The 27934-nt window shown below is 47.3% G+C and overlaps 1 protein-coding gene across 4 annotated transcripts in view; it reads left to right on the top strand.

Annotated features, from left to right (window-relative positions):
* EFL1 (elongation factor like GTPase 1) overlaps nucleotides 1-27934 on the top strand; it is a 1188367-nt gene that overhangs the window by 275428 nt on the left and 885005 nt on the right. For all 4 annotated transcript variants that reach the window (XM_086958226.1, XM_086958223.1, XM_086958224.1 and 1 more), the window contains exon 12: nucleotides 26397-26496. In XM_086958226.1, coding sequence (XP_086814352.1) covers nucleotides 26397-26496 — 100 coding nt within the window. The remainder of the gene's footprint in view (nucleotides 1-26396; nucleotides 26497-27934) is intronic.

Below are 27934 nucleotides of genomic sequence, written 5' to 3'. Positions count from 1 at the left end.
CTGTGCATCTGGACCGGAGTGCAGTTCCGCTCCTTCCATAATGTAAATGTAAATGTAAAGAGCACTTTTATAGCGCACCTATCACTCCAAGGAGTATCTTGGCGCTCAGACAACCAGATGACAAGGTTGAGGGAAAGAGATCAATTTGATGGAGAATGCTTTACACTTTACACCAATGCTCTGCAGGCCACATCTGTAAGAGAAAACACCCAAGTTTTTAAAGCTTTCCTAAACTGAGTTTCGTGGGACAATGACCTAAGGTAAGGTGGAAGCTTATTCCAAGCCCTACCACCCAGGACAAAGAGAGATTTTTCTCCTTTGGTAGCCAGTCTGAATCTGGGGATTATTAGTAGGTTCTGACTAGCAGACCTCAGGCAACGGGTGGGATGGTACCGTTTAAAACCGTTACACAGATATTTGGGCCCTTGCTGTTGAAAAGCTCTAAATGTGATCTGCAAGATCTTAAATGGGATCCTTTTGCCAATTGGTAGCCAATGCAGCGCTATAAGCGCAGATGACTTACGGGGCCAGTGTAGCACCAGCCGGGCAGCAGCATGTTGGACCATCTGTAGCCTATGGAGTACAGACTTATTGACTCCAGCATATAGGCTGTTACAGTAATCCAGCCTCGAAGTTATTAAGGCAACTGCGACTGATTTTCTGGCTGACAGAGGAAGAAGGTCAAAAAACTTCCTCAGAGATTTAATTATATGGAAACACATACCAGCTACGGCCACCGCTTGCTGTTTAAAGCACAATTGGTCATCAAATTTAATGCCAAGGTTTCGAGCAGATAAGATGGTATCAGGGGGGACTTCAGCACCGTCCGGCCACCAGTTTTTCGGGGAAAACAGATTTTGATTTCCGTAAGGCAAGATCTCCGTCTTGCCGGAATTGCATTTGAGGTGGTTCTCAGTCATCCATTTAAATGTGGCTGTTAGGCATTTTTTCAGGTTTTCCTCCGCCCCAGGCAGTTCCCCATCCAGAACCAGGATAAGCTGGGTGTCATCTGCATATGATATTGTACTAATATGAAATGATGCAATTAGCTCAATCAGGGGTACCATGTATAGATTAAAAAGAACAGGGCTTAACCTCGCGCCCTGAGGGACCCCGGAGCTGATGACCTTAGCTTCCGACTGGAATTTGCCCAGAACTGTAATTTGGCGTCTGTTGTTTAGAAAGTTCCTAAAGCAACCCAAGACTGTCCCTCCTATTCCTGCGGCCACCAACCGGTCCACTAAGATGTTATGTGAAACCGTGTCAAAGGCTGCCGACAAATCTAATAAAATCAGGACAGCCTTCTTTCCCTGGTCTTTAGCCATTCGAAGGGTCTCTGCTGTGAACAGCAGGGCAGATTCTGTAGAGTGTTTCGACCGAAACCCTGACTGGTTGGGATGTAGGATGTTGTTCTCCTCCAGAAAGCTCGTAAGTTGACTGTTAACAAACTTTTCCACCAGTTTGAACAGCAATGGGAGCAGGGATATAGGCTGCATGTTAGATAGGGTCGTTGGGTCAGCTAGGGCCTTTTTGTGAAGGGGCTTAACTGCTGCGAGCTTCCATTCACTGGGGATTTCTGCTGTGGCTAGCGATGAATTTATAATGCTGTTAATGGTAGGATTAACAACCTCCACCAATGCCTGCAAAACCGAAGGGGCTCATGGGTCAAAAGGAGATCCAGATTTACTGGCCAGAATGGCTTTAGAGGTCTCCTCAAGGGAGACAGGCGCAAATGATTCGAGGCAAGGGATCCTCATTACTGTCTTAACTCCTTCAACCTGTTCTAGGTTTTCTGGAGAAGAAGATGTCGGGGGAAAGGTCTTCACAATGTCGAGGATCTTATTTTCAAAGTAATCAGCGATCAGATTGCAAAGGTTTTGAGATGGAGGAATCTCTTGTGACAGGGCCGATGGGTTAGTGAAATCCTTTACTATTTTAAAGATTTCTTTTTGTCCAGAGCCCGCCATGGATATAGCCTGTAGGTAGTAGGCTTTCTTGGCTAGTTTAATCTCTGCATGGTAATGCCTTCTGGCTGATTTGTAGATATTACGAGCGGCCCACTCGTATTTCCTACGCCATCTCCGCTCAAGTGCTCTCACTTCTCCAAGCTCTGACTTCAGGGCAGGCGAGAACCATGGGGCATTCCTTTTGCCTTTAATGGCAGCTGAATTTTTCCTACCAGCTGGTCCTAATAGAGCGCCAGTCGTACCTATCCAGTCACAGAATTTCTGATTGTCTATTGAAGTATTGCCTGTTAAAGCGGGCGTGGCTTCTTTTAACATTCCTATCAGATCTGGACTGCTGGAAAGTTTCTTCCAGTTAGGTTTATACGTGTTGTCAGATCTTCTCTTTTTCATGGTGTCGGCTGAGACGTAGTTATTTAGTGCAATATCAAAAGGGATGAAAAAGTGGTCGGACCAAATTTGGAGGCGCGTCGATTTAACCATCAACCTAGCCGAATTGGGGCAAATACAGTCCAGCAAGTGTCCAGCTACATGGGTCGGTTCTCAGTTTCGGAGAGTAAGACCAAGAATGTCAATGATATCTGTAAAGCCACTCACTCCTGGCTCTTTGGGGGAGTCTAAGTGCAGGTTTAGGTCTCCTAATACCATAAAGTGTGAGTATCTGAGCACCAAATCGCTCAGTGCATCTCCCACAGTTTCAAGGAACTCAGTAGGAGAGCCAGGGGGACGGTAAATGAGGGCGCCGGAAAAGGTGAAAGAGTCATGGATACTTAAGCAAAAGGCTAAAGCTTCAGCACCTGTAATGACCGCTAATTCGTGGGTGGAACATTTAAGTGAGTTGCGATACATTATGGCCAGCCCTCCTCCTCGTTGTTCACTCCTATCCAGGCGCTGTATCCTGTAATGCTGGAGTATACTCAGGCATAGTAGCCTTCTGATCATACCAGTGCTTCATGGGCTCCTGGCTAGCCTCCAATTTCCTGCTTGCCTTGTATTTTTACTCTGCCACTCTAGATCTCAGGCTAGCACATAGTCAAGCACATTGTCCTTTGCTTCTTTAAGAGGCTTCTCTAAAGACTCTCAGCAGGATCAATGGCCACCTCACAGGGTGTCCAAACAGCAACCCAAAGGGACTGAAACCAACCCCTTTCTGTGGCATCTCCCTGTAGGCAAACACTAGGCATGGGAGGAGAACATTCCATCTCCTCCTGATTTTCTCTGACAACCCATTTATCATACCCTTGAGATTTTGGTTGAACCTCTCAACTAGACCATTTGCTTGTGGTTGGTAGGGAGTGGTGAACTTGTAGTTGACACCACACTCTGGTGAACACACCAAGCAGTGCTCTAACCACGGCAGGAGTATCAATGGTTCTAGGAGGGATTGCTTCAGGGTATCTAGTGGCATGGGCCACTACCACCAAGATATACCTATTCCCCGATGCAGTAGGTGGGTCCAGGGGACCAGGAATATGCATCCCCGTCCTTTAAAAAAAAAAAAAAAAAAAACACTGACAGTGGTATTAGGAGAGCACCTGTCTTGCCCCCTGCCTTGCCACCAGCCTGATAGGTGACACAGGAGATGCAAAACTCCTCTACCTTTTCAGACATATGGGGCCAGTAGAAATAATTCACCAACCGGCCATGCCTTTGTCTGGCCCAAGTGTCCTGCCAAGGGGATATCATGACCCAAAGTCAGGATGAACTCTCTGTCATTCTGGGGCACCACCAACCTCCTGGTGGCCCTCTCCTTGAGGTTTCTGGCCTCAGTATAAAGCAGTCCATCTTCCCAGTAGATTTTGTGAAATCCACTGTTATCCCCCTCATTTTGGTTAGAGGCAATCCTCCTCAAGCTCTCAAGGGTGGGACAGCCTCTCTGTCCCTTACTGAACTCCTCTCTGGAGAGTTCTCCTGCTCCTGTCAGCTCTGTCAAATCTGAATGCTCTGGCAGGATGGAGTCCCTCCCTCACAGGCCAGATCTTCCCCACCGGGTTAGATTCTTCCCATCCCTGGGCTTGCACACCCACTTGTCCTTGTACGCTTGGCCCTTTGTCCCAGGGTCCAAGTGTCCTGCCCTTTCCTTCTGGCTAGTCTGTGACCTAGTCACAACACATACCCACTCAGGGAGCTCCAATATTTTCATATGGAGTCCTCTCTCCAACTCTGACTACTCAGAGGTTTCAAGATCATTGCCAGTAAACACTGGACTGGGAGCACCTTTCACACAGCTACCTTTATAGGGCCTGTCGCATCTCCCCATTCAAAATCCACTCCAGCCATAGGATGAAGTTTGGTAGTGCTGTCTACATAAGTCACCTGGTGGAATTCACCAGATAGCAACCTCTCTGGAGGCACCAGCTCATCCAGGATCATAAATACACTAGCTCCTGTGTCTCTGATAGCCTCAACCTCAGTCCCATTCACTTTAGGCCTCTGTCTGTACTTGTCCAGCAGTAAGGCAGCAAGGGTTGCATTATTCACCCCACCCAGGGATACTAAGTTGCTTCCACCACCTGACTACCTCCTTCTGTGGCACCACTCGTCACCCTTATACTTACACTTGTAATACCTGTGGATGGCCCCTTAGGGGGGAGCTTCTTGTTTCAGACAGCATCTCCCTGTTTGTGCCCTGGCTGGTTACAGTCAAAGAACTTACCCACCTTAGAGGGATCAAAGAACCTACCATTCTTTCCCTGATACCCCCTCCCTTTGAATTTTGGTTGGCTCCGCCCCCCTGCTTGTTCAGATTTTTGTGGGTCTTTGGAGGACTCCTTCGGTTTTTGACGTTCTATCCCCTGTGGAGGGACCTGTCCTTTTTTCTGGTCACCCCCCTGGTGCTGAATGGAAACCCGAGTTCTCATCCACTTATCAGCTGCTTCTCCCAGCTCTCTGGGGTCTGTCAGCTTAAAGTCCACTAGATACTGGTGTAACTTCTCTTCTGTACAATGAGTCAAAATATGCTCTTTCAAACACAAATTATACAATCCCTCAAATGTGTCAACTTTGTTACCAACAATCCAGCCTTCCAGCGCCTTCAATGAAATGTCCACAAAGTGTACCCAAGACTTACAACTCACTTTCGGGGTGCCTCTAAACTTCACCCTGTACTGCTCTGGAGTCAGACCAAATCTATTGACTAAGCATGCCTTCATCTACTGGTATGATTCTGCATCCTCACCTCTCAGAGTCAGGAGCCTATCCCACCCAGCTACTGGAATCAACTTCCACAGGAGTACACCCCAATACTTAGAGTGGACCCTACTAATTTATTTATTTTTTTAAATATTTTTATTGTTTTCATTCAAAACAACGGCAGTGATGACAAAATGCAAATAATCACATGATGCAGTTAGGTTACACAACGGTTGACACCTATCTCTGTTGAAAGTGATTCCAATCAGATCCCCCCCAAATAATCCCTTCAGCCGTTCATCCAACCCTGATCCCCTACCCCTCCTCAAACTCTTCATCTGAGCTGTCTTCATCAGGTTCACAAATGTCTCCCCGGTATGCATTCCAAGCTGCCCATATATTGGTCCATTTCCGGGGGCATTTCCGATTTATATAGACTGTGCTTTCAGTCACTATAGTGAGGTCCATATCCCTACACCAGGCCGCCAGCGACGGCAGTTCCACCGCCTCCCACTTCTGTGCTACGTTTCGTTTCGCTACCATTAGTCCCAATGTGGCCCATGTTTATCCGTGACATGTAAGATCATTGGGCTCCCATATATTAAGTAAGCATCAGCACGGCTCCGGCAGCAGCGACACTCCCACTGTCTGTGATATTGTGCGCAGTACCGTCCGCCAGTGGTCCGCCACTACCGGACAGCCTCATAATGTGTGGAGAAAAGATCCCTCCTCCTCATACCCCCCTGACACAATATGAATGCTGCGCCCTTCCCATCTTATGTAGTGTGATCTTGGTATAGTATATGCAGTGTAGGATCTTAAGCTGCACTAGCCAAAGCCTTGCTGGGATTCCCACCTCCTTGGGTGAGGCCAGTGCCTCCTGCCATTCTGTGTCATCTATGTCCTCCACATCTACCACCCATTTATTCCACAAAGCAACTGTCGGGTCTGGCAGATTATTTATTAGTTTGCGGTATGTGAAGGATGTAGCGCGTTTTGGCATGTGGTCTGTAAGCAGTTTGTCTTCCAGTGGGGAAGCCTCCGGGACGTCAGTGTCTTGTGCAGCTCCGCCAGTAATGCATGGCGTATTTGCTTGTATCTAAAAGTCTCGGTCGGGCCTAGTTCGTATTGTTGCCGGAGCTGTTCAAATAGCAGTACATTCCCTCTGACCCACAAGTCTCCCTCCGTGGAGATACCTATACGGTCAAATTGCTCAAATCCCATACTGTTTCACAGTTGTCCTAACTGTCTGGTTTCCCAGAGTGGGGTAAGTTCGGTGATGACCCCCTTCTAACCCAACCGTGTCTGTGCTGTGTGCCATAGCATGGCAGTGTGTCTTGTGGGGCCTGTCTGCTTCAGTGCTTACCCTTTGTTGTACAGGACTGCGAACATGTTGCTTGTTCGTAGTTGGGCCCTGTCCGCCCTGTATGCTGGGTCATCCTGTGGTGCGTGTATCCATTGGTTAATGACATTGAGCTGTGCCGCCCAGTAATACAACTGTATGTTGGGGAGCGCTATTCCGCCATCATACCAACGTCTGTGCAGTTTTATTTGTGCTATTTGTGCAGGTCTGTTACCCCAGAGAAGTGTGGACACCTGCGCAGCTATTTGTTTAAAATACCGGAGCGGGACTGGGAATGGCGTGTTATCGAGGGCGTATAGAAACCGGGGCAAAGCCATCATCTTGTACAATGCCGCCTTTCCCAATAACGTTAGGGGCAGGGATGCCCAATGTATCACGTCCCTCTTTAATCGCTCCATGGGATGCGCCAGGTTCTTGGAGAAGAAATCAGCCATATCTGTTGTGATGTGGATACCTAAGTATTTAAATGAATCCCACAAGACTACGAGTGGGCAATCATCAGGAAGATGTGGCGCGGGGTCCTTCAGAATATATAAGACCGACTTTGACCAGTTTATTGTGTACCCCGACACTTTTCCGAAGTTGTCACACAGTTCAAGGAGCACCGGTATTGAATTTTCGGGTTCTGTGAGGTACACTAGTATGTCGTCAGCATATAAGGAAAGACGGTCTTCCCATCCCTCCTCCCATCGGATTCCTTTTAACAATGGAGCACCTCTAAACAATGTCGCCAGGGGTTCTAACACTAATGCGAACAAGAGTGGCCACAGGGGGCATCCCTGGCGCGTCCCTCTCGCCAGTGGTATCGCGTCTGATAGGTGTCAGTTTGCCGCTACGCAAGCCTGGGGCCCCACATACAGGAGACGGACCCATGCACAAAATTTATGGGCAAATCCCAAATGTGGAAGGACCGCAAAAAGGGAATGCCAGTCCACCATATCCAATGCCAATGCCATGACATTGATCTACATTCTGTCCATCAAATTGTTTTTTGTAATTTTCTCCCTGAGTGTACTGGGGTAGCTCAGACGTGGGTCCCAGAGCCTCCACACCACTGGAGTCAAGCTAGCCGGGCTGATGAGAGGTGTTACCTCGAAACCGGTCCGGTCCTCGGATGCTTGATTCCGGTCTGGGAAAGATATGGCTGTTGTAGTTCGGACTGGACTGTTCCCATGGGGCACAGGGTCAGAGCTGATTTGCATAAAGCCATTATCTGACCCAGGGTGGTGTGGAGTGCAAAAAACGATGGATTTAGGCCCAGATCCTTGTACTGGGGTGAATGTAAGACATTGATCTACATTCTGTCCATCAAATTGTTTTTTGTAATTTTCTCCCTGAGTGTACTGGGGTAGCTCAGACGTGGGTCCCAGAGCCTCCACACCACTGGAGTCAAGCTAGCCGGGCTGATGAGAGGTGTTACCTCGAAACCGGTCCGGTCCTCGGATGCTTGATTCCGGTCTGGGAAAGATATGGCTGTTGTAGTTCGGACTGGACTGTTCCCATGGGGCACAGGGTCAGAGCTGATTTGCATAAAGCCATTATCTGACCCAGGGTGGTGTGGAGTGCAAAAAACGATGGATTTAGGCCCAGATCCTTGTACTGGGGTGAATGTAAGACATTGATCTACATTCTGTCCATCAAATTGTTTTTTGTAATTTTCTCCCTGAGTGTACTGGGGTAGCTCAGACGTGGGTCCCAGAGCCTCCACACCACTGGAGTCAAGCTAGCCGGGCTGATGAGAGGTGTTACCTCGAAACCGGTCCGGTCCTCGGATGCTTGATTCCGGTCTGGGAAAGATATGGCTGTTGTAGTTCGGACTGGACTGTTCCCATGGGGCACAGGGTCAGAGCTGATTTGCATAAAGCCATTATCTGACCCAGGGTGGTGTGGAGTGCAAAAAACGATGGATTTAGGCCCAGATCCTTGTACTGGGGTGAATGTAAGACATTGATCTACATTCTGTCCATCAAATTGTTTTTTGTAATTTTCTCCCTGAGTGTACTGGGGTAGCTCAGACGTGGGTCCCAGAGCCTCCACACCACTGGAGTCAAGCTAGCCGGGCTGATGAGAGGTGTTACCTCGAAACCGGTCCGGTCCTCGGATGCTTGATTCCGGTCTGGGAAAGATATGGCTGTTGTAGTTCGGACTGGACTGTTCCCATGGGGCACAGGGTCAGAGCTGATTTGCATAAAGCCATTATCTGACCCAGGGTGGTGTGGAGTGCAAAAAACGATGGATTTAGGCCCAGATCCTTGTACTGGGGTGAATGTAAGACATTGATCTACATTCTGTCCATCAAATTGTTTTTTGTAATTTTCTCCCTGAGTGTACTGGGGTAGCTCAGACGTGGGTCCCAGAGCCTCCACACCACTGGAGTCAAGCTAGCCGGGCTGATGAGAGGTGTTACCTCGAAACCGGTCCGGTCCTCGGATGCTTGATTCCGGTCTGGGAAAGATATGGCTGTTGTAGTTCGGACTGGACTGTTCCCATGGGGCACAGGGTCAGAGCTGATTTGCATAAAGCCATTATCTGACCCAGGGTGGTGTGGAGTGCAAAAAACGATGGATTTAGGCCCAGATCCTTGTACTGGGGTGAATGTAAGACATTGATCTACATTCTGTCCATCAAATTGTTTTTTGTAATTTTCTCCCTGAGTGTACTGGGGTAGCTCAGACGTGGGTCCCAGAGCCTCCACACCACTGGAGTCAAGCTAGCCGGGCTGATGAGAGGTGTTACCTCGAAACCGGTCCGGTCCTCGGATGCTTGATTCCGGTCTGGGAAAGATATGGCTGTTGTAGTTCGGACTGGACTGTTCCCATGGGGCACAGGGTCAGAGCTGATTTGCATAAAGCCATTATCTGACCCAGGGTGGTGTGGAGTGCAAAAAACGATGGATTTAGGCCCAGATCCTTGTACTGGGGTGAATGTAAGACATTGATCTACATTCTGTCCATCAAATTGTTTTTTGTAATTTTCTCCCTGAGTGTACTGGGGTAGCTCAGACGTGGGTCCCAGAGCCTCCACACCACTGGAGTCAAGCTAGCCGGGCTGATGAGAGGTGTTACCTCGAAACCGGTCCGGTCCTCGGATGCTTGATTCCGGTCTGGGAAAGATATGGCTGTTGTAGTTCGGACTGGACTGTTCCCATGGGGCACAGGGTCAGAGCTGATTTGCATAAAGCCATTATCTGACCCAGGGTGGTGTGGAGTGCAAAAAACGATGGATTTAGGCCCAGATCCTTGTACTGGGGTGAATGTAAGACATTGATCTACATTCTGTCCATCAAATTGTTTTTTGTAATTTTCTCCCTGAGTGTACTGGGGTAGCTCAGACGTGGGTCCCAGAGCCTCCACACCACTGGAGTCAAGCTAGCCGGGCTGATGAGAGGTGTTACCTCGAAACCGGTCCGGTCCTCGGATGCTTGATTCCGGTCTGGGAAAGATATGGCTGTTGTAGTTCGGACTGGACTGTTCCCATGGGGCACAGGGTCAGAGCTGATTTGCATAAAGCCATTATCTGACCCAGGGTGGTGTGGAGTGCAAAAAACGATGGATTTAGGCCCAGATCCTTGTACTGGGGTGAATGTAAGACATTGATCTACATTCTGTCCATCAAATTGTTTTTTGTAATTTTCTCCCTGAGTGTACTGGGGTAGCTCAGACGTGGGTCCCAGAGCCTCCACACCACTGGAGTCAAGCTAGCCGGGCTGATGAGAGGTGTTACCTCGAAACCGGTCCGGTCCTCGGATGCTTGATTCCGGTCTGGGAAAGATATGGCTGTTGTAGTTCGGACTGGACTGTTCCCATGGGGCACAGGGTCAGAGCTGATTTGCATAAAGCCATTATCTGACCCAGGGTGGTGTGGAGTGCAAAAAACGATGGATTTAGGCCCAGATCCTTGTACTGGGGTGAATGTAAGACATTGATCTACATTCTGTCCATCAAATTGTTTTTTGTAATTTTCTCCCTGAGTGTACTGGGGTAGCTCAGACGTGGGTCCCAGAGCCTCCACACCACTGGAGTCAAGCTAGCCGGGCTGATGAGAGGTGTTACCTCGAAACCGGTCCGGTCCTCGGATGCTTGATTCCGGTCTGGGAAAGATATGGCTGTTGTAGTTCGGACTGGACTGTTCCCATGGGGCACAGGGTCAGAGCTGATTTGCATAAAGCCATTATCTGACCCAGGGTGGTGTGGAGTGCAAAAAACGATGGATTTAGGCCCAGATCCTTGTACTGGGGTGAATGTAAGACATTGATCTACATTCTGTCCATCAAATTGTTTTTTGTAATTTTCTCCCTGAGTGTACTGGGGTAGCTCAGACGTGGGTCCCAGAGCCTCCACACCACTGGAGTCAAGCTAGCCGGGCTGATGAGAGGTGTTACCTCGAAACCGGTCCGGTCCTCGGATGCTTGATTCCGGTCTGGGAAAGATATGGCTGTTGTAGTTCGGACTGGACTGTTCCCATGGGGCACAGGGTCAGAGCTGATTTGCATAAAGCCATTATCTGACCCAGGGTGGTGTGGAGTGCAAAAAACGATGGATTTAGGCCCAGATCCTTGTACTGGGGTGAATGTAAGACATTGATCTACATTCTGTCCATCAAATTGTTTTTTGTAATTTTCTCCCTGAGTGTACTGGGGTAGCTCAGACGTGGGTCCCAGAGCCTCCACACCACTGGAGTCAAGCTAGCCGGGCTGATGAGAGGTGTTACCTCGAAACCGGTCCGGTCCTCGGATGCTTGATTCCGGTCTGGGAAAGATATGGCTGTTGTAGTTCGGACTGGACTGTTCCCATGGGGCACAGGGTCAGAGCTGATTTGCATAAAGCCATTATCTGACCCAGGGTGGTGTGGAGTGCAAAAAACGATGGATTTAGGCCCAGATCCTTGTACTGGGGTGAATGTAAGACATTGATCTACATTCTGTCCATCAAATTGTTTTTTGTAATTTTCTCCCTGAGTGTACTGGGGTAGCTCAGACGTGGGTCCCAGAGCCTCCACACCACTGGAGTCAAGCTAGCCGGGCTGATGAGAGGTGTTACCTCGAAACCGGTCCGGTCCTCGGATGCTTGATTCCGGTCTGGGAAAGATATGGCTGTTGTAGTTCGGACTGGACTGTTCCCATGGGGCACAGGGTCAGAGCTGATTTGCATAAAGCCATTATCTGACCCAGGGTGGTGTGGAGTGCAAAAAACGATGGATTTAGGCCCAGATCCTTGTACTGGGGTGAATGTAAGACATTGATCTACATTCTGTCCATCAAATTGTTTTTTGTAATTTTCTCCCTGAGTGTACTGGGGTAGCTCAGACGTGGGTCCCAGAGCCTCCACACCACTGGAGTCAAGCTAGCCGGGCTGATGAGAGGTGTTACCTCGAAACCGGTCCGGTCCTCGGATGCTTGATTCCGGTCTGGGAAAGATATGGCTGTTGTAGTTCGGACTGGACTGTTCCCATGGGGCACAGGGTCAGAGCTGATTTGCATAAAGCCATTATCTGACCCAGGGTGGTGTGGAGTGCAAAAAACGATGGATTTAGGCCCAGATCCTTGTACTGGGGTGAATGTAAGACATTGATCTACATTCTGTCCATCAAATTGTTTTTTGTAATTTTCTCCCTGAGTGTACTGGGGTAGCTCAGACGTGGGTCCCAGAGCCTCCACACCACTGGAGTCAAGCTAGCCGGGCTGATGAGAGGTGTTACCTCGAAACCGGTCCGGTCCACGGATGCTTGATTCCGGTCTGGGAAAGATATGGCTGTTGTAGTTCGGACTGGACTGTTCCCATGGGGCACAGGGTCAGAGCTGATTTGCATAAAGCCATTATCTGACCCAGGGTGGTGTGGAGTGCAAAAAACGATGGATTTAGGCCCAGATCCTTGTACTGGGGTGAATGTAAGACATTGATCTACATTCTGTCCATCAAATTGTTTTTTGTAATTTTCTCCCTGAGTGTACTGGGGTAGCTCAGACGTGGGTCCCAGAGCCTCCACACCACTGGAGTCAAGCTAGCCGGGCTGATGAGAGGTGTTACCTCGAAACCGGTCCGGTCCTCGGATGCTTGATTCCGGTCTGGGAAAGATATGGCTGTTGTAGTTCGGACTGGACTGTTCCCATGGGGCACAGGGTCAGAGCTGATTTGCATAAAGCCATTATCTGACCCAGGGTGGTGTGGAGTGCAAAAAACGATGGATTTAGGCCCAGATCCTTGTACTGGGGTGAATGTAAGACATTGATCTACATTCTGTCCATCAAATTGTTTTTTGTAATTTTCTCCCTGAGTGTACTGGGGTAGCTCAGACGTGGGTCCCAGAGCCTCCACACCACTGGAGTCAAGCTAGCCGGGCTGATGAGAGGTGTTACCTCGAAACCGGTCCGGTCCTCGGATGCTTGATTCCGGTCTGGGAAAGATATGGCTGTTGTAGTTCGGACTGGACTGTTCCCATGGGGCACAGGGTCAGAGCTGATTTGCATAAAGCCATTATCTGACCCAGGGTGGTGTGGAGTGCAAAAAACGATGGATTTAGGCCCAGATCCTTGTACTGGGGTGAATGTAAGACATTGATCTACATTCTGTCCATCAAATTGTTTTTTGTAATTTTCTCCCTGAGTGTACTGGGGTAGCTCAGACGTGGGTCCCAGAGCCTCCACACCACTGGAGTCAAGCTAGCCGGGCTGATGAGAGGTGTTACCTCGAAACCGGTCCGGTCCTCGGATGCTTGATTCCGGTCTGGGAAAGATATGGCTGTTGTAGTTCGGACTGGACTGTTCCCATGGGGCACAGGGTCAGAGCTGATTTGCATAAAGCCATTATCTGACCCAGGGTGGTGTGGAGTGCAAAAAACGATGGATTTAGGCCCAGATCCTTGTACTGGGGTGAATGTAAGACATTGATCTACATTCTGTCCATCAAATTGTTTTTTGTAATTTTCTCCCTGAGTGTACTGGGGTAGCTCAGACGTGGGTCCCAGAGCCTCCACACCACTGGAGTCAAGCTAGCCGGGCTGATGAGAGGTGTTACCTCGAAACCGGTCCGGTCCTCGGATGCTTGATTCCGGTCTGGGAAAGATATGGCTGTTGTAGTTCGGACTGGACTGTTCCCATGGGGCACAGGGTCAGAGCTGATTTGCATAAAGCCATTATCTGACCCAGGGTGGTGTGGAGTGCAAAAAACGATGGATTTAGGCCCAGATCCTTGTACTGGGGTGAATGTAAGACATTGATCTACATTCTGTCCATCAAATTGTTTTTTGTAATTTTCTCCCTGAGTGTACTGGGGTAGCTCAGACGTGGGTCCCAGAGCCTCCACACCACTGGAGTCAAGCTAGCCGGGCTGATGAGAGGTGTTACCTCGAAACCGGTCCGGTCCTCGGATGCTTGATTCCGGTCTGGGAAAGATATGGCTGTTGTAGTTCGGACTGGACTGTTCCCATGGGGCACAGGGTCAGAGCTGATTTGCATAAAGCCATTATCTGACCCAGGGTGGTGTGGAGTGCAAAAAACGATGGATTTAGGCCCAGATCCTTGTACTGGGGTGAATGTAAGACATTGATCTACATTCTGTCCATCAAATTGTTTTTTGTAATTTTATCATTGCATCTAGGGACATGATAACAGCCGGTTCTGATAGAGATGGTGCCTTGGCCAGTGCACCATGTAGGCGTCTGAGGTTTAGTGCATTGTTCCTATTTGGCATAACGCCGGATTGGTCCGGGTGAATCAAGTGTGGGAGGTGTGTCAGCAACCTATTGGCTAGTAGTCTGTCTAGAATTTTAGCCTCCGCGTTAAGCAGAGATATTGGGCGATAGGAGGCGCAGCTTTCAGGATAGCTACTATCGTGGCCATCCGTTGATCTTGTGGTAGTTCGCCTTTCTCAAGGCTGTCGTAGTACATCTTCAATAAATGAGGGCAAATAGTTTCTGCCATCTGCTTATACCATTCTATTGGGATCCCGTTGGGTCCCAGTGCTTTGCCTGACTGCAGCGAGCGGATTGCTACTTGTAACTCGTCCTCCGTAAGATCTGCCTCCAGATCTAGAGAGGCCTCCTGTGTAAGTTTTGGCATTTCTATTTGTGCTAAGAACGCCGCTGCCTCAGCTTCAGATATTCCCGACGTCGGTGTATAAACCTCTCAAAAGTACTCCGCTAACGTATCTACTATGTCCCGGGGGTCTGTTGTGTGTCGTCCCTCAGACGTCCGTATTTGCAGTATTCCCCTAGTACCAACTTCGCGCCTATCCAGCCAAGCCAACAGTTTCCCTGCCTTGTCCCCTACGTCATATATCTTATGCCTAGTTGCAGCCAGGCTAGTCACAGTTTGAGTTCTTACGAACTCACAGTTTGAGTTCGTAAGTAGTCCCTGTATCGTTCTTGTCTGAGGTGCAGAATATGCGTTGTGTCAGGTGTGGGGTTTGCTGAGTGTTCTGTTTCGGCCGAGCGCAAGTCTATCTCCAAGTCCAGCAGTTCTTTCTGCTTTTCTCACTTATGCCCTGTAATGGACGCAATTGCTTGCCCCCTAATGACAGTCTTGCAGGCTTCCCAAACCACTGATGGGGAGCCGACCGATGCAGCTTTTCCGCAAAATAGTATTTTGTGGTTTTACGGAGGTCTTTTCTGATCTTTAGGACTTGGAGGTACCCAGGGTAGATAGGGTAAACCCTCCGACGGGACTTTTGATGATAGGAGAAGGTCAACACAACTGGGGAGTGATCTGAGATGCCTCTGGGTTTGATCGTTATATCCTCAACATATTGCAGGCTAGTGTCCAGCATCATGAAATAGTCTATTGTGTGCATTGGAGTGGAACGTGAATTGACGCGCTGCGGGATGGGAATGCCTCCAAACATCAACCAGCCCCAGTGCCTCCGTGAAGCTCTGCAATCAAGAGACTCCCAGCGCCCGTGTCGTAACCGGATATTTATCCTGGCTGGCGTCCAATGTAGCATTGAAGTCCCCCCGTTAATAAGGTCTCCTGCCGACAGTGTAAGTAGAAAATCGCTCAGTGCTGGGAGCGTCGCCGCGTGAAGCGCCGGGGGAATGTACATCAATATCACATTATTGAGCCTGCCTTCTCATTGACCCTGCAGTGCTGCAAAGCGCCCCATGTCATCTTTCCTGGTTTGGGGGACTATGAAGGAAGAATTTTTCCGCACCAGGATGCCTGTTCCCCTGTAGCCTGACGAGAACCCGGAGTGCACCACCATCTTATATCCCATCTGTCTAGTGCCTTACATGCCGTGCCCGTGAGGTGCGTTTCTTGTAATAGCGCTAATGCGGGGGCTTGACGTTTCAGGGCCTGCAGTACCAGTCCCCTCTTAATTTTGTCCCCAAGACAGTGGACATTTCATGTTGATATTACGAGGGGTGACACCTGTGTTTCTGGGATCGTGCCCTGGGCGCGTTCAGCTGGGGTGTGTGGTGCCATGGATACAGTGTTGAACTAGCATGAGTCGTTGTCTACCTAAGTCATATTGAGACCTGCCGCTCCTAAGACAGTCTGCCCTGCCATCAGTGCCGTGACAAACTAGAACAAAGAAGAACATAAACAAAACTTCCCAACCCCTTACCCTACCCACCCACCCTGCCTTCCTGCCTGACGGACTCGGAACCGCCCGCCACCCCAACTCAGCAGAGCGCTTCATCCCAAATCAGAACATAATACTTGATTGATGGGGGTAAGAAGTCCAAGGGAAGCGCGGCCTTCCCTGCTCTCCGCGGCCTGCTGCAGTCCAGTGTCCGAATTCGGCGCGTCTGTGGCTTTCTCATATACAGGTGATTACTTCCCGGGTGTCACCCTGTTGGTAGTTCTAGCCCTGGCCGATATTCTCCGGGTCAGACCGTGGCGTGCATTCAAGGTGTAAGTTTTGTTGATCTTGGCTGCTTGTATCCGCCATCTCATCTCTTCGGCGTTGGGTTCTGTTACCACGGCACGGTTGATCCATTCGTCGCCACCCTTCAAGCCAGTCATGTGCCTCTTCCGGCGTTTCGAAAAAACATGTTTTGCCCTCTGCCACCACTCGTAGTTTCACAGGAAATAACATGGAATAGGGCAGCTCTTGAGCCCGTAATGTTTTTTTTACCTCCAGGAAACTTCGCCTGCGCCGGGAGACCGCTGCTGTGTAATCCGGGAAGATGGAGATTGTTGAGTTTTGTACTCGAATCGGCGGGGAGACTCTCGCAGTCTGTAAGATGGCGTCCCTATCTCGGAAGTTAAATAGGCGGGTGAGCACCGGTCCTGGGGTGCCCCGGGTTTGGGTCTGCCGCCCAGAACTCTACGGGCCCTTTCTACAGAACAAAAGCTGGAGAGTCCTTTGGGCTGTAGTCGCATCTTGATCAGGTCCTCAACATGTAAGTCCATTGCTGGAACACCTTCACTTTCCGGAATACCAAGAATGTGAACGTTGTTCTTGCGAGAGCGCCCTTCCTGGTCGTCCAGCTTTTCCGTCAATAGCTTATTTTCAGTCTCGAGCCGGGACATCGCTTTCTGCAGTGCCAACGTGGCAGTCACCAATGTTTTGGTGACTTTTTCGACTTCAGGGACTCTGTCCATCATTTTCTGGAAGTCTGCTCTTAGTAGGGAGACATCAGTGGAGATCGACCCCACTGTCGTCTGAACACTCGACAGGGCCGCCATTATATCCTCCAGCGTCACTTTTTTTGCCTCCTCGCCCTGTGCTGTTTTCCTAGAGGAGTGTCGTCCCGCTGGAAGTGGTGGAAAGTCTTTGCCATAGGGGTATTTGTCCAATTTGGATTGCATGTTTTGATTCCGTGGGCCCCTGCCTGCCATGGTGTCGCCGACTGTTGTCCGGGTGTGGCACTGCGCAGGGCTGCCGTTGCTATCATACTCGTGGTCCCCGTGGCCCGTCGGGCGTGCAAGGCTGTTTACTCTGTATTGCTAATTCGTATACGGAACACCTACTCATCCAAGAGCTGCGGAGTGCTTTGACGTTCTATTACTGCGACTGGCTCAAGTCCCAAGTACCGGCCTGAATCACACGCTCCCGTTCACCTCTCCTACACTGCACCAGTACTGTGCCACCAAGGCATGTGGATTCTCAGCGACCCTTGTCATGCCAATGCTTGTTGCGCTGATGGACACTTAAGGTGGGGGGGCAGTGTCCCCTGAGCGTCCTCCAGATGTAAATTGCGCCCTCACTACGGCCGCCGATTCTCGGGCCTCCGTGCCTCAAAGTTCAGCAGAGGGCGCGGGCCTTGAGTAATGTAGTCCCCGGCTCCGGCCCCGCCACCAGGCCTCCCCTCGTCGGTCTTTCTTCACTCACCCCTACCCCGGCGGCGTGTGCTGTCACCCGGTCTCCAGCGTGCGCAGAGGCCGCCCCTCCACTCGGTATGACCAATGGTGCTCCCGGCGCCTGTTCCGCCGCCCGCCTCAGTCCGCCGTTTGCTCGCCTCGCACCGGGATCCCCTTGCAGTCCAGGGCCCGGTCGCTGCGTGGGTGGCAGGCCACTGTGGGTCACCTTCGGCTGGCACTGGCACCCGGTGTCGGATTTCGATCGGAGTTTCGCCTACAGCCGCCGCTCGGTCCCAGACCCCAGCACAGACCTTTGGAATGCAGTCATGCACCGGATAAATGTTCAGATTCATGTGAAAGGCGCGTCTTCCTCGGAGCTTCTACACTGAGCAGCCATCTTACTCGGCTGCTAGCCACGCCCCGACCCTACTAATTTTAAGGGCCCTCTCAAAGGCTGCTAGCCACTTATCAATGTTATCCCCCTCGATGTACTTGGGCACTATACCCTTGTGAAGTTTGTGATCAAATCCACCACCCATGGACATCACAAAATCTTCATAACTTTCACTGCCACCATTTCTTTTGAAAACCTCCCCTCTCTCCCATCTCTTCTCAGTCAATTCCAGTTTCCTCTGCTCCAAAGCTAATTGAGCCTCAAGCTGTCTCTCTGCAAGGGACTGTGGTGGTTGCTGAGCAAGGGACCCTTCGCCCCTCCCACCATCTGGACTCATATGGCTAACACTAGAGAAAATGGTAAAGGCTCCATCCTCACCCTCCTCTTGGGTGAGGTTGGGGGGAACACCCTCCATCCCCCTTGAATCTCCATAGCTACCCCAGCCCAGGCTTTTAGGGAGTTAACACACCTGCCTTCCTAATCGTGTGGGCAGGAGGCAGCCCCCTCATCCTACATTGTACCCTAAGATCAGCCTTCCTGAACTGGGACAGTTTAGCCAGGTCCAGCTCCATGGTTCCCTAGATTTGGGTCACAACAACTAGGCACAACAGACTTAGAGGAATTTGGACAAATCAAAACAATGGATTATAAACAGTTTAGTCCAAATTCCCCAAATCAAACTTTTGTTCTAAGGTAATTAAGTGTATTTTTACAACCTTAATTTACTTTACTGAAAAGTATACTTTTTAAACACAAGTCCTCATACACACCGCTGAGCACCAAATGTTGGAAAGTGGATTATTAGTAGGGACAAAGGTATATCTGCCACTAGCAATAAGTCAAGTCAAGTCAAGAGATTTATATAGCGCGCTACATACCCATAGGGTCTCAAGGCGCTAGAGGAAGGGTGGGGAATTACTTGTCGAATATCCAAGTTTTAAGTTGTTTTCTGAATGCTAGGTGGTTCTGAGTAAGGCGAAGGTGAGTGGGGAGTGAGTTCCAGGTTTTAGCTGCCAGGTAGGAGAAGGATCTACCTCCCATGGTGGTTTTGTTGGTGCGAGGTACAGTGGCAAGGGCTTGGTTGGAGGATCGTAGCTGACGGGAGGGGGTGTAGAAGGACAGTCGTGTGTTGAGGCATTCGGGTCCAAGTTCGTAAAGTGCTTTGTGTGCGTGGGTTAGGAGGCGGAAGGTAATCCTCTTATTTACGGGGAGCCAGTGGAGGTTTTTCAGGTGACCAGAGATGTGTTCTTTACCGGGATGTCTAGAATGAGCCTGGCTGAAGCGTTCTGGATGCGTTGGAGTTTTTTCTGGAGTTTTGCGGTGGTATCGGCGTATAGTGTGTTTCCGTAGTCCAGTCGGCTCGTAACCAGTGCGTGGGTGACCGTTTTTCTAGTTTCGGTGGGGATCCAGCGAAATGTTTTTTTGAGCATGCGAAGAATGTTGAAGCAAGATGATGAAACGGCGTTGACTTGTCTGGTCATCGAGAGTGAGGAGTCCAAGATGACGCCCAGGTTCCGTGCGTGATCCGTCGGGATGGGTGCTTTTCCAAGGGCTTCTGGCCACCAAGAGTCATCCCAGGCGGAGGGGGAGGTGCCTAGGATGAGGACTTCTGTTTTGTCTGAGTTCAGTTTCAGATGGCTGTGCTTCATCCACTCGGCTACTTCTTTCATTCCTTCGTGTAAGTTGGTTTTGGCGGTGTTAGGGTCTTTGGTGAGTGATAGGATCAGTTGAGTGTCATCCGCGTAGGAGATGATGTTGAGATTGTGTTGGCGAGCGATGGCCGCGAGGGGGCTCATGTATACGTTGAAGAGGGTGGGGCTGAGTGACGATCCTTGTGGCACGCCGCAGATGACTTCAGAGGCCTCTGACTTGAATGGTGGGAGGCGGACTCTCTGGGTTCTTCCGGTGAGGAACGAGGTGATCCATTCCAGTGCTTTTCCTTGGATTCCTACGTTTCTGAGGCGCTGTAGAAGGGTGCTATGGCAGACTGTGTCGAAGGCAGCGGAGAGGTCGAGGAGGATGAGGGCGACTGTGTCTCCATTGTCCAGTAGAGTTCGAATGTCGTCTGTTGCTGCGATAAGTGCGGTCTCAGTGCTGTGTTTGGCTCTGAAGCCGGACTGTGAGGGGTCGAGGGATTTGTTGGTTTCGAGGAAGGAGGCGAGTTGGTTGTTGACAGCTTTCTCGATGACTTTGGCCGGGAATGAAAGAAGCGAGATGGGGCGGTAGTTTTTGAGTTCGGTGGGGTCAGCTGTGGGTTTTGTCAGAAGGGCGCTGAGTTCTGCGTGTTTCCAGCTTTCCGGGAAGGTGGCGGAGTAGAGGGAGCAGTTGATGACGTCTCGGAGGTGTGGAGCTATGATGGAGTCTGCTTTGTTGAAGATGTGGTGAGGGCATGGGTCAGTTGGGGATCCTGAGTGGATGGAGTTCATCAGGCGGATGGTGTCCTCAGTGGAGATGGGGTTCCAGTCATTGAGGATGTTCAAGGGGGGTGAGGGTGCGGCAGAAGGTTGGGTGGGTTGGTCTCCGGGTTGGTAGTCGAAGCTGTTGTGGATGTCTGCAATTTTGTTGTGGAAGAAGGAAGCTAGGGAGTCGCAGAGGGCTTGAGAGGGAGTGATGTCGTTGGAGTTGGCTGAAGGGTTGGTAAATTCTTTGACGATGTTGAATAATTCCTTGCTGTTGTGGGCGTTGTTATCTAGACGGTCTTTGAATGCGGCTTTCTTGGCAGACCGGATTAGTTGGTGGTGTATGCGGGTGGCGTTTTTGAAGGCGTCCCTGGTGCTGGTGTTTGGGTCTTTTTTCCAGGCCTTCTCGAGGGAGCGACAGTGTTTCTTCGATTTCTTAAGATCATCGTTGAACCAGGAGGTGTTTTTGTTGCCTGGTTTGCTTTGACGTTTTTTCAGCGGTGCTAGGATGTCGGCGCTGTTGGATATCCATTGGGTGAGGTTAATGGCTGCTTGGTCGGCGTTTGAGGAGTGGATAGGAGGGTTTTGAAGAAGCGATGAGGAGATCTGGTCGATGGTGATTTTGTTCCAGTTTCTTCGCATGGTGGGTTGAGGATGGTTGTGGATTGTGGTCTTATTGTATGTGAAGTGAACGCAGCTGTAGTCCGTCCAGTGAAGAGCTGTGGTGTGACTGAAGGAGACATGTTTGCTGGAAGTGAAGATAGGGTCGAGTGTGTGACCAGCAATGTGGGTGGGGGTAGTGACCAGTTGTTTGAGTCCGAGGTTGGCAAGATTGTCCAGAAGGGTGGTGGTGCTGTTGTCATTGTTCTTTTCCAGGTGAAAGTTGAGGTCTCCCAATAGAATGTAGTCCTCGGAGGGGAGGGCGTGTGGAGTGATAAAGTCAGTGATGTCGTCATTGAATTGTGCGCGGGGTCCTGGAGGCCGGTAGAGGAGGGTACCTCTGAGTGTGGTCTTGGGGTCGGTGTGGATCTGGAAGTGGAGGTGTTCGGCGCTTGCAAGGTTGACGTCTGAGCTGGTTGAGATGCGGATGGAGTTCTTATGGACGATGGCGATGCCTCCACCTGTTTGCTCGATGCGGTCCTTACGGATGATCTTGTATCCTTCCGGGATGGCAATGGTGATGTCTGGGGCTGAAGAGGCATTCATCCATGTTTCTGTTAGGAAGACGACGTCCGGTGAGATGGTGTCAAGTAGATTCCAGAGGTCGATGGCGTGTCTGTGGACCGAGCGGGTGTTGAGCAGGATGCATTTTAGGTGGTTGGTGTCGGATCTCTGTTTGGTGTTGGTGGATGAGGAGCTGGTTTTGGTGCCGTCGAACTTGCAGGAGTTGCAAGAGAAGGGTCCATGGGTGAGTCCAGGAGCGGCTTGGACGCAATTGGGGGAGCGGCCGGGGTTAAGGGCTAGGAGGCCACTAACACAGCAGTATAGCGCTCAGAATAGGTCTTGGAAAATTATTCCTATGCTCAACCCTTGTTTGCTTGGCTGCAAGCAGGCAGGCTTAACTTCAAAGACAGGTATGTAAAGCATTTAACAGCAATTTATAAAAATAGGAAATATATATATGAACTGCTTCTGAATGTGTTTTGGCCAAGATGCATTTTGTGATTGGCAGTCCCGATCAGAAGACAGGCACGCGCTGGGAGGTTTGCATTTCAGGCATTAAACTATGATGTAGTCTCGGTGCCGCTTTTACTATTGTTCTGTCTCCTATGGCTTCAAAGCATTTCCAGATATTTCAAGCAAGCAGTCACGAACACTAATTTGGAGCTGGGGTCGGAGTTCAATTACCCGGGATACATTCACGAACTGAGCAAAAGCAATATTTGAGCCAAAGCAATGCCATGTCTTGCAGCAGCGTCGTTCATTTTTAATTATAACTACATATTGAGTATTATGGCACAATATCAAGAGTGATTAGCGCCGCAAGTTTTTATAGTTGAATGTTCCTTTAAAGGCTGATGTCATGCAGTTTTACTTTGCATTTGTTTGTACTTATGCTTTGAACGTCTAGGTGAACCACAATATGTGATTTGAGCATTGTGCCCAGCATATATAGTTAGATGGTGTTTTACCTGCCATATTAGCTGCGAAACCAGCACACTGTGTACATTTGCATACATTCATGTATTTAACTTGAAAGTATTTTTTCAGTATTTACTATTGTCCTTAGAGGGAAACACGCTATATATACTTACTGCAAGAGGGCGCTATTTAGATTGACAAAGCCTGCTGTGCAGGTGAAATGCGTCTCTCGTGTCTCCGGGTTGAGGGTGACCTGATCCATTAAGGAAGCCATATTCTTACAGCCTCGTGTCCGTGCCTACTTCGTTGGTTGGTTCTGATCCATCCATCCATCCATCCATCCATCCATCCATCCATCCATCCATCCATCCTTCCTTCCTTCCTTCCTTCCTTCCTTCCTTCCTTCCTTCCTTCCTTCCTTCCTTCCTTCCTTCCTTCCTTCCTTCCTTCCTTCCTTCCTTCCTTCCTTCCTTCCTTCCTTCCTTCCTTCACGAAGGTCTTTAGCAGCAATCAAAATTTATTGCACAAATGGCCGGCAAAAACACTCCATGCGTTTCAGGATACACTCCCTTGTTCACGAGTGCCGGAATCCATGGTTGTATCTTTTTTAAATAAACACGTGATACCCTTTCACCATAAAAAGTGAAAACAGACTTTTGAATACGATCAAAAACGTAAATGGTTACAAGTTAATTCATAATTTCATTTGAATCCTATTTAAAAACAATAATTGTCGATGGCATGTCTGTTTTATAAATACGCGAACATGTAAGCACATTGTACTAATTATGCATTGTTATAATCAAGTTGCAGTGCATCTCGCATTTCGTGGTAAATCAACTTGTGACATTTTTTGAAAAAAAGCATTCAATAAACTTTATCAATGCTACCATGAACAGACAAAAGACTCGCCCTCTGAATAATATTTCAAAATTCAAAAAACGGCATAAGATGAACTTTATCGATGAATGTTCGCATCTATGGAGAGACAATAATCACGCCTCAGTGGGCAATTCAACCAAGTGATCCTCCATACATAGTATTGCCCCAGTGGGCTAAAAGAAAACAGATAATATGTGGTTCACCGAAAGTGATTCCGCCCTAGTGGGCTGAGAAAATGAATACTCAAATTCTTCAACATTTCTTCATCTTCAGAAAATCATATTTAAAATTAAACAAAATAACAGATTACTAAAAATAAATTTAACATACAACATAAACTCCAGATAAACTAAATCATACAATTTAAAAATGTCACACTTGGAGGCTTTTTCAAGCTATGGAGAGCTAATCCCTTTGAAGAACACTAAAATATACAAACAATTTCTCAGTTTAACCTAAGTGTACAGACAATTCCTCGTCACAATTATGGCCCGATGGAGTGAGGGTCCTATACTGTATAATCAATTTAGATTCTAGTCTGCGGAGTTCTTTCATTCTGTTTCCGCCTCTCTCATTGCATTTCACATGGTCAAGCACAACGTAACTTAACAGATAACTGTTTTGCTCATGATGGCTTTGAAAATGACGGGCCATTGGATAAGCTTTGTCACCATGTTTTATGGCATGTAAATGTTCTAATATACGCTTCTTAGCCTTATGGATAGTGCTTCCTATATAGGCCATTCTGCAGGGACAAAATAGAGCATATACCGCATACTCGGTGTTGCAGGATGTGTGTTTGTTAATCACATATGGCTTGCATTCAGCAGACAGTATGCATTCTTTTGTGTTTTACTGTTTTTGCAAGCTTTGCAGCTTCTGCATGTATAGAAGCCTTGGATTCCTGCTACTCCTGTTTTTGATGGTTCAACTGCTTTACATAGAGTGTCTCTAAGAGATCTGGCTCTCTTATATGTAATTTGTGGATACAATCCTATACAGGCCGCAAGATCTTTGTCAGTACCTAATGTAGGCCAGAATTTATTCAAGCTTTTACGTACTGCATGTGTCTGCCTGTTGTACGTAGTTATGAATCTTATGGTCTGGTTGGTATCCTCTTTCACTGTGTCTTTCTTCTCTACGAGTAATGATTCTCATGTTCGTTTAGACACCCCGCTAAGAGCCTTATTAACAGTTGTTTGTGTATATCCTCTCTCCAGAAAGCGTGTGGTCATGATCATAGATTCCCTCTCAAAGTTTTTAACTGTACTGCAGTTTCTTTTTGCTCTAAGAAGCTCACCCAATGGTATGCTTTGAATAAGTGCGTTGGAGTGGCAACTTCTGGCGTGCAACAGACTGTTAACCGCAGTGCTTTTTCTAAACAGAAAGCTCTCAATACTGTCATTCTCGATAGTTAGTCTTAAATCAAGGAATTCTAGTGACTCTTTAGACCACTGTGTTGTCAACTGAAGATTGAAACAGTTAATGTTAAGTTCTTTCACAAAATCATTCGCTTCATCCTCTGTTCCACCCCATATACAGAAGATGTCAATATACCTTGCGTACATTACGACCTTCACTTTGAACTGTTCAAGCTGACTCACTACTTCCTCTTCCCAAAACCCCATATAGAGACCTGCAAAAGATGGAGCAAAGCAGGTCCCCATAGATGTTCCAAGGGTTTGGTGATAGATTTTATTATCGAAGAGGAAGTAGTTCTGCTTGAGACCGGTGGTCATCATTTCAAGTATCATCTCTGTGTGTGCTAGGTAAGAAACTGATCTTACACTAAGAAAATGTCTACAAGCTTCAATGCCCTTGTCATGCGGGATACACGTGTAAAGGCTGAACACATTCATTGAAAGCATAGAATACTCTGATTCCCAATCTATTTCTAAAAGTTTACGCAAAAAATCACCTGTATCCTTGACATACGAGGGGAGCAGTTTCACTAGATATTGTAGAAAAAAGTCAACATATCTAGAGGTGTTTTCAAGAAAACTACCTCTAGATGACACAATGGGTCTCCCTGGTGGATTAAGTGGCTCTTTATGTATTTTGGGTAATAAGTATAACGCTGGGAGCTTGCGTTTGGTTTGATATATATGTATATATATATATGTATATATATATATATATACATATATATATGTGTGTGTGTATATATATATATCTATATATATATATATATATATATAGATATATATATATATATAAACCCTACACCAAGCTCATGGATAAAAAAAAAAAATATATATATATATATATATATATATATATTTTTTTTTTTCGAATCAAGATCCTCATCAAAGAAGACGCCGCGCACCACTTCAAAGTTGGTTTAAGTGCTTTATTTTCTTATAGGTTTCTCCCATTCTCCCACCTACGCGTTTCGGACTTTACCAGTCCCTGATCACGGTATACAAACAGTAGTCCCTTGTTTGTTTTGCAAATTTATACAAAAGCACCCACGTGGCCAATTACGATGCATTGTGGGTGTCGTAGGCAAATACATGTGGGTTGTTTGGCTTGCAAATGTAAGTTTAAATTATCTTATACTTAAAATGTTTTCACATATCAATGATTATAATCTTATAACATACTATAAATTACTTGAGTACTCATTTTTAAATCAAAATACAAAAACATCGACAATTTTTATTAACGGAGTTCTTTTATTTGAAAACCTCACTTTTTTTATTTGTACCTAAAAAGAAGTAACCAATCTAAAAAATGGCAACTTTACTGTATAAATGAGAACTTTACTATATACATAACTAGTGGTCCACTAGTGTTCTTACATGCTGCAGAAATGTCCTTGCATTTTACTGTCTAATATTCAAAAAGCGTAATAAAATAAAGAACTGCCTATCATTTTTCTCTCGGGCAGTCGACCTTGTAGTGAAATTCTAAAACAATCTATAATTCATTTTATTTTCAGCTTTTTTGAATTGCAAGAGTGAAGATACAGCTCCTGTTATCATCTTTGTTTCCAAAATGTTTGCTGTTGATGCCAAGGCGTTGCCTAAAAACAAGCAAAGGTAATCAAATATATTTTTCTTTTCTATAGCTTTCAGTGATTTATAAAAAAAAAAACACAACGTTCTTGTGATTTAAATATCATTGTGAAGACCAAAACCTGGATAACATGATGAGGTCCTCTGCCATTTGTATGTTTATCACACAGAGCAAATCTAAACGTATTTATGATTTGAAGAAAATTGTAAGTAGAACGTCTACTCAAAACCTCAGTTAACTGCCCTAACCTGAAATGCACATTTCTTGAAAATTACTGAATGGATTTAACGCAAACTAAGCAAAGGCACTATTTTTGCATGCCAAGCGTGGTGTAATTTCATACCGTTTTTTTCTGTATTGAGGAGCTGACAATCTTGTGATAGTGAAAATGGGAACTTTTGAACCCTTCCCCCTATTTTATGGCTCCCACATCACAAATCTGCTCACAATTTACCACGAGGAACCCAACATAGATGTACTATTATAACAGTGCCAAAGTTATTAGGGAAACTAAAAATACATTTTCAATGGAAAATGTCGCCTAACCATAACTACCTGTCTACTGTATTACATACGGTGGATATATATGAACCAGAGAGTTATTACCAGATCTGCACTTTTGGTATGGAGGCTGGTGTGGTCAAACACATACCGTTGACATGAATTGTAAGGTAAACAAAGGGGAAGAAGAGATAAGTGAAATGAAGAAAATCGGCCCGGTGGCATCTGCAGTGCTGATCTCATGGTAGGTTTTCTGAGATAACTGTGTGACATTAACAGAGACTAGCTACTGACCATTTCCTTTACTGCTGAGGTCTCTGCTCAGCTCAAGGCTCTGTCGCCACTAGCACTCTTTGGTTTTTTTTTTATAGCAAGATGACAATCTAAGCCTACACCACGAGGGTAGGAGCGACAACAACATTTGAAAAAAATTTGAAGTTTTTTAAAGAATTAGAGAATATTAAAGAGTTCATAATACTGAAAGTGGCAGACCAATGTAGCAGCTTTTTATTAAGAGACATTTGCATTTTCATCAAATTGCAGTCTAGGAGTATTAGATAAGTAGGCACTAGCACTTTATTGACATTACACTTTAGGTGTATTAGGAATTTGTTTGTATTTTTGCACTTTAAATTTTGATAAATGTGCACTTTGTATGGCCAATGATTGCAGGTTTAGTTGCTTCAGCAACTTATTGATTTTTCACTTTAGGTGTATTATGAAATGCTTTTCATTCATTGCTGCTATGTAACAAGATTATTTTGAACTTTGCACTTTGTTTCTTTGATGACTATAATCTTAGCTGCTTTACTTAAAAAGCTGCCTTATTGATTATTGATGATTGTTTTTTTTTGTACATAATGTATCTTGAACCATATACTCTGCTCGAATAAAACATTTTTTTTTAAAAAAAGATGACAATCTACTTTTGTTTAGACAGCACCATTCTGTCCAACCAAG

The sequence above is a fragment of the Lissotriton vulgaris genome, chromosome 2_1 (genome assembly GCF_964263255.1).
Source record: "Lissotriton vulgaris chromosome 2_1, aLisVul1.2, whole genome shotgun sequence".
NCBI classification, from domain to species: domain Eukaryota; kingdom Metazoa; phylum Chordata; class Amphibia; order Caudata; family Salamandridae; genus Lissotriton; species Lissotriton vulgaris.
The sequence above is the reverse complement of the archived record's forward strand: the minus strand, read 5'-3'. Positions and strand labels throughout refer to the sequence as shown.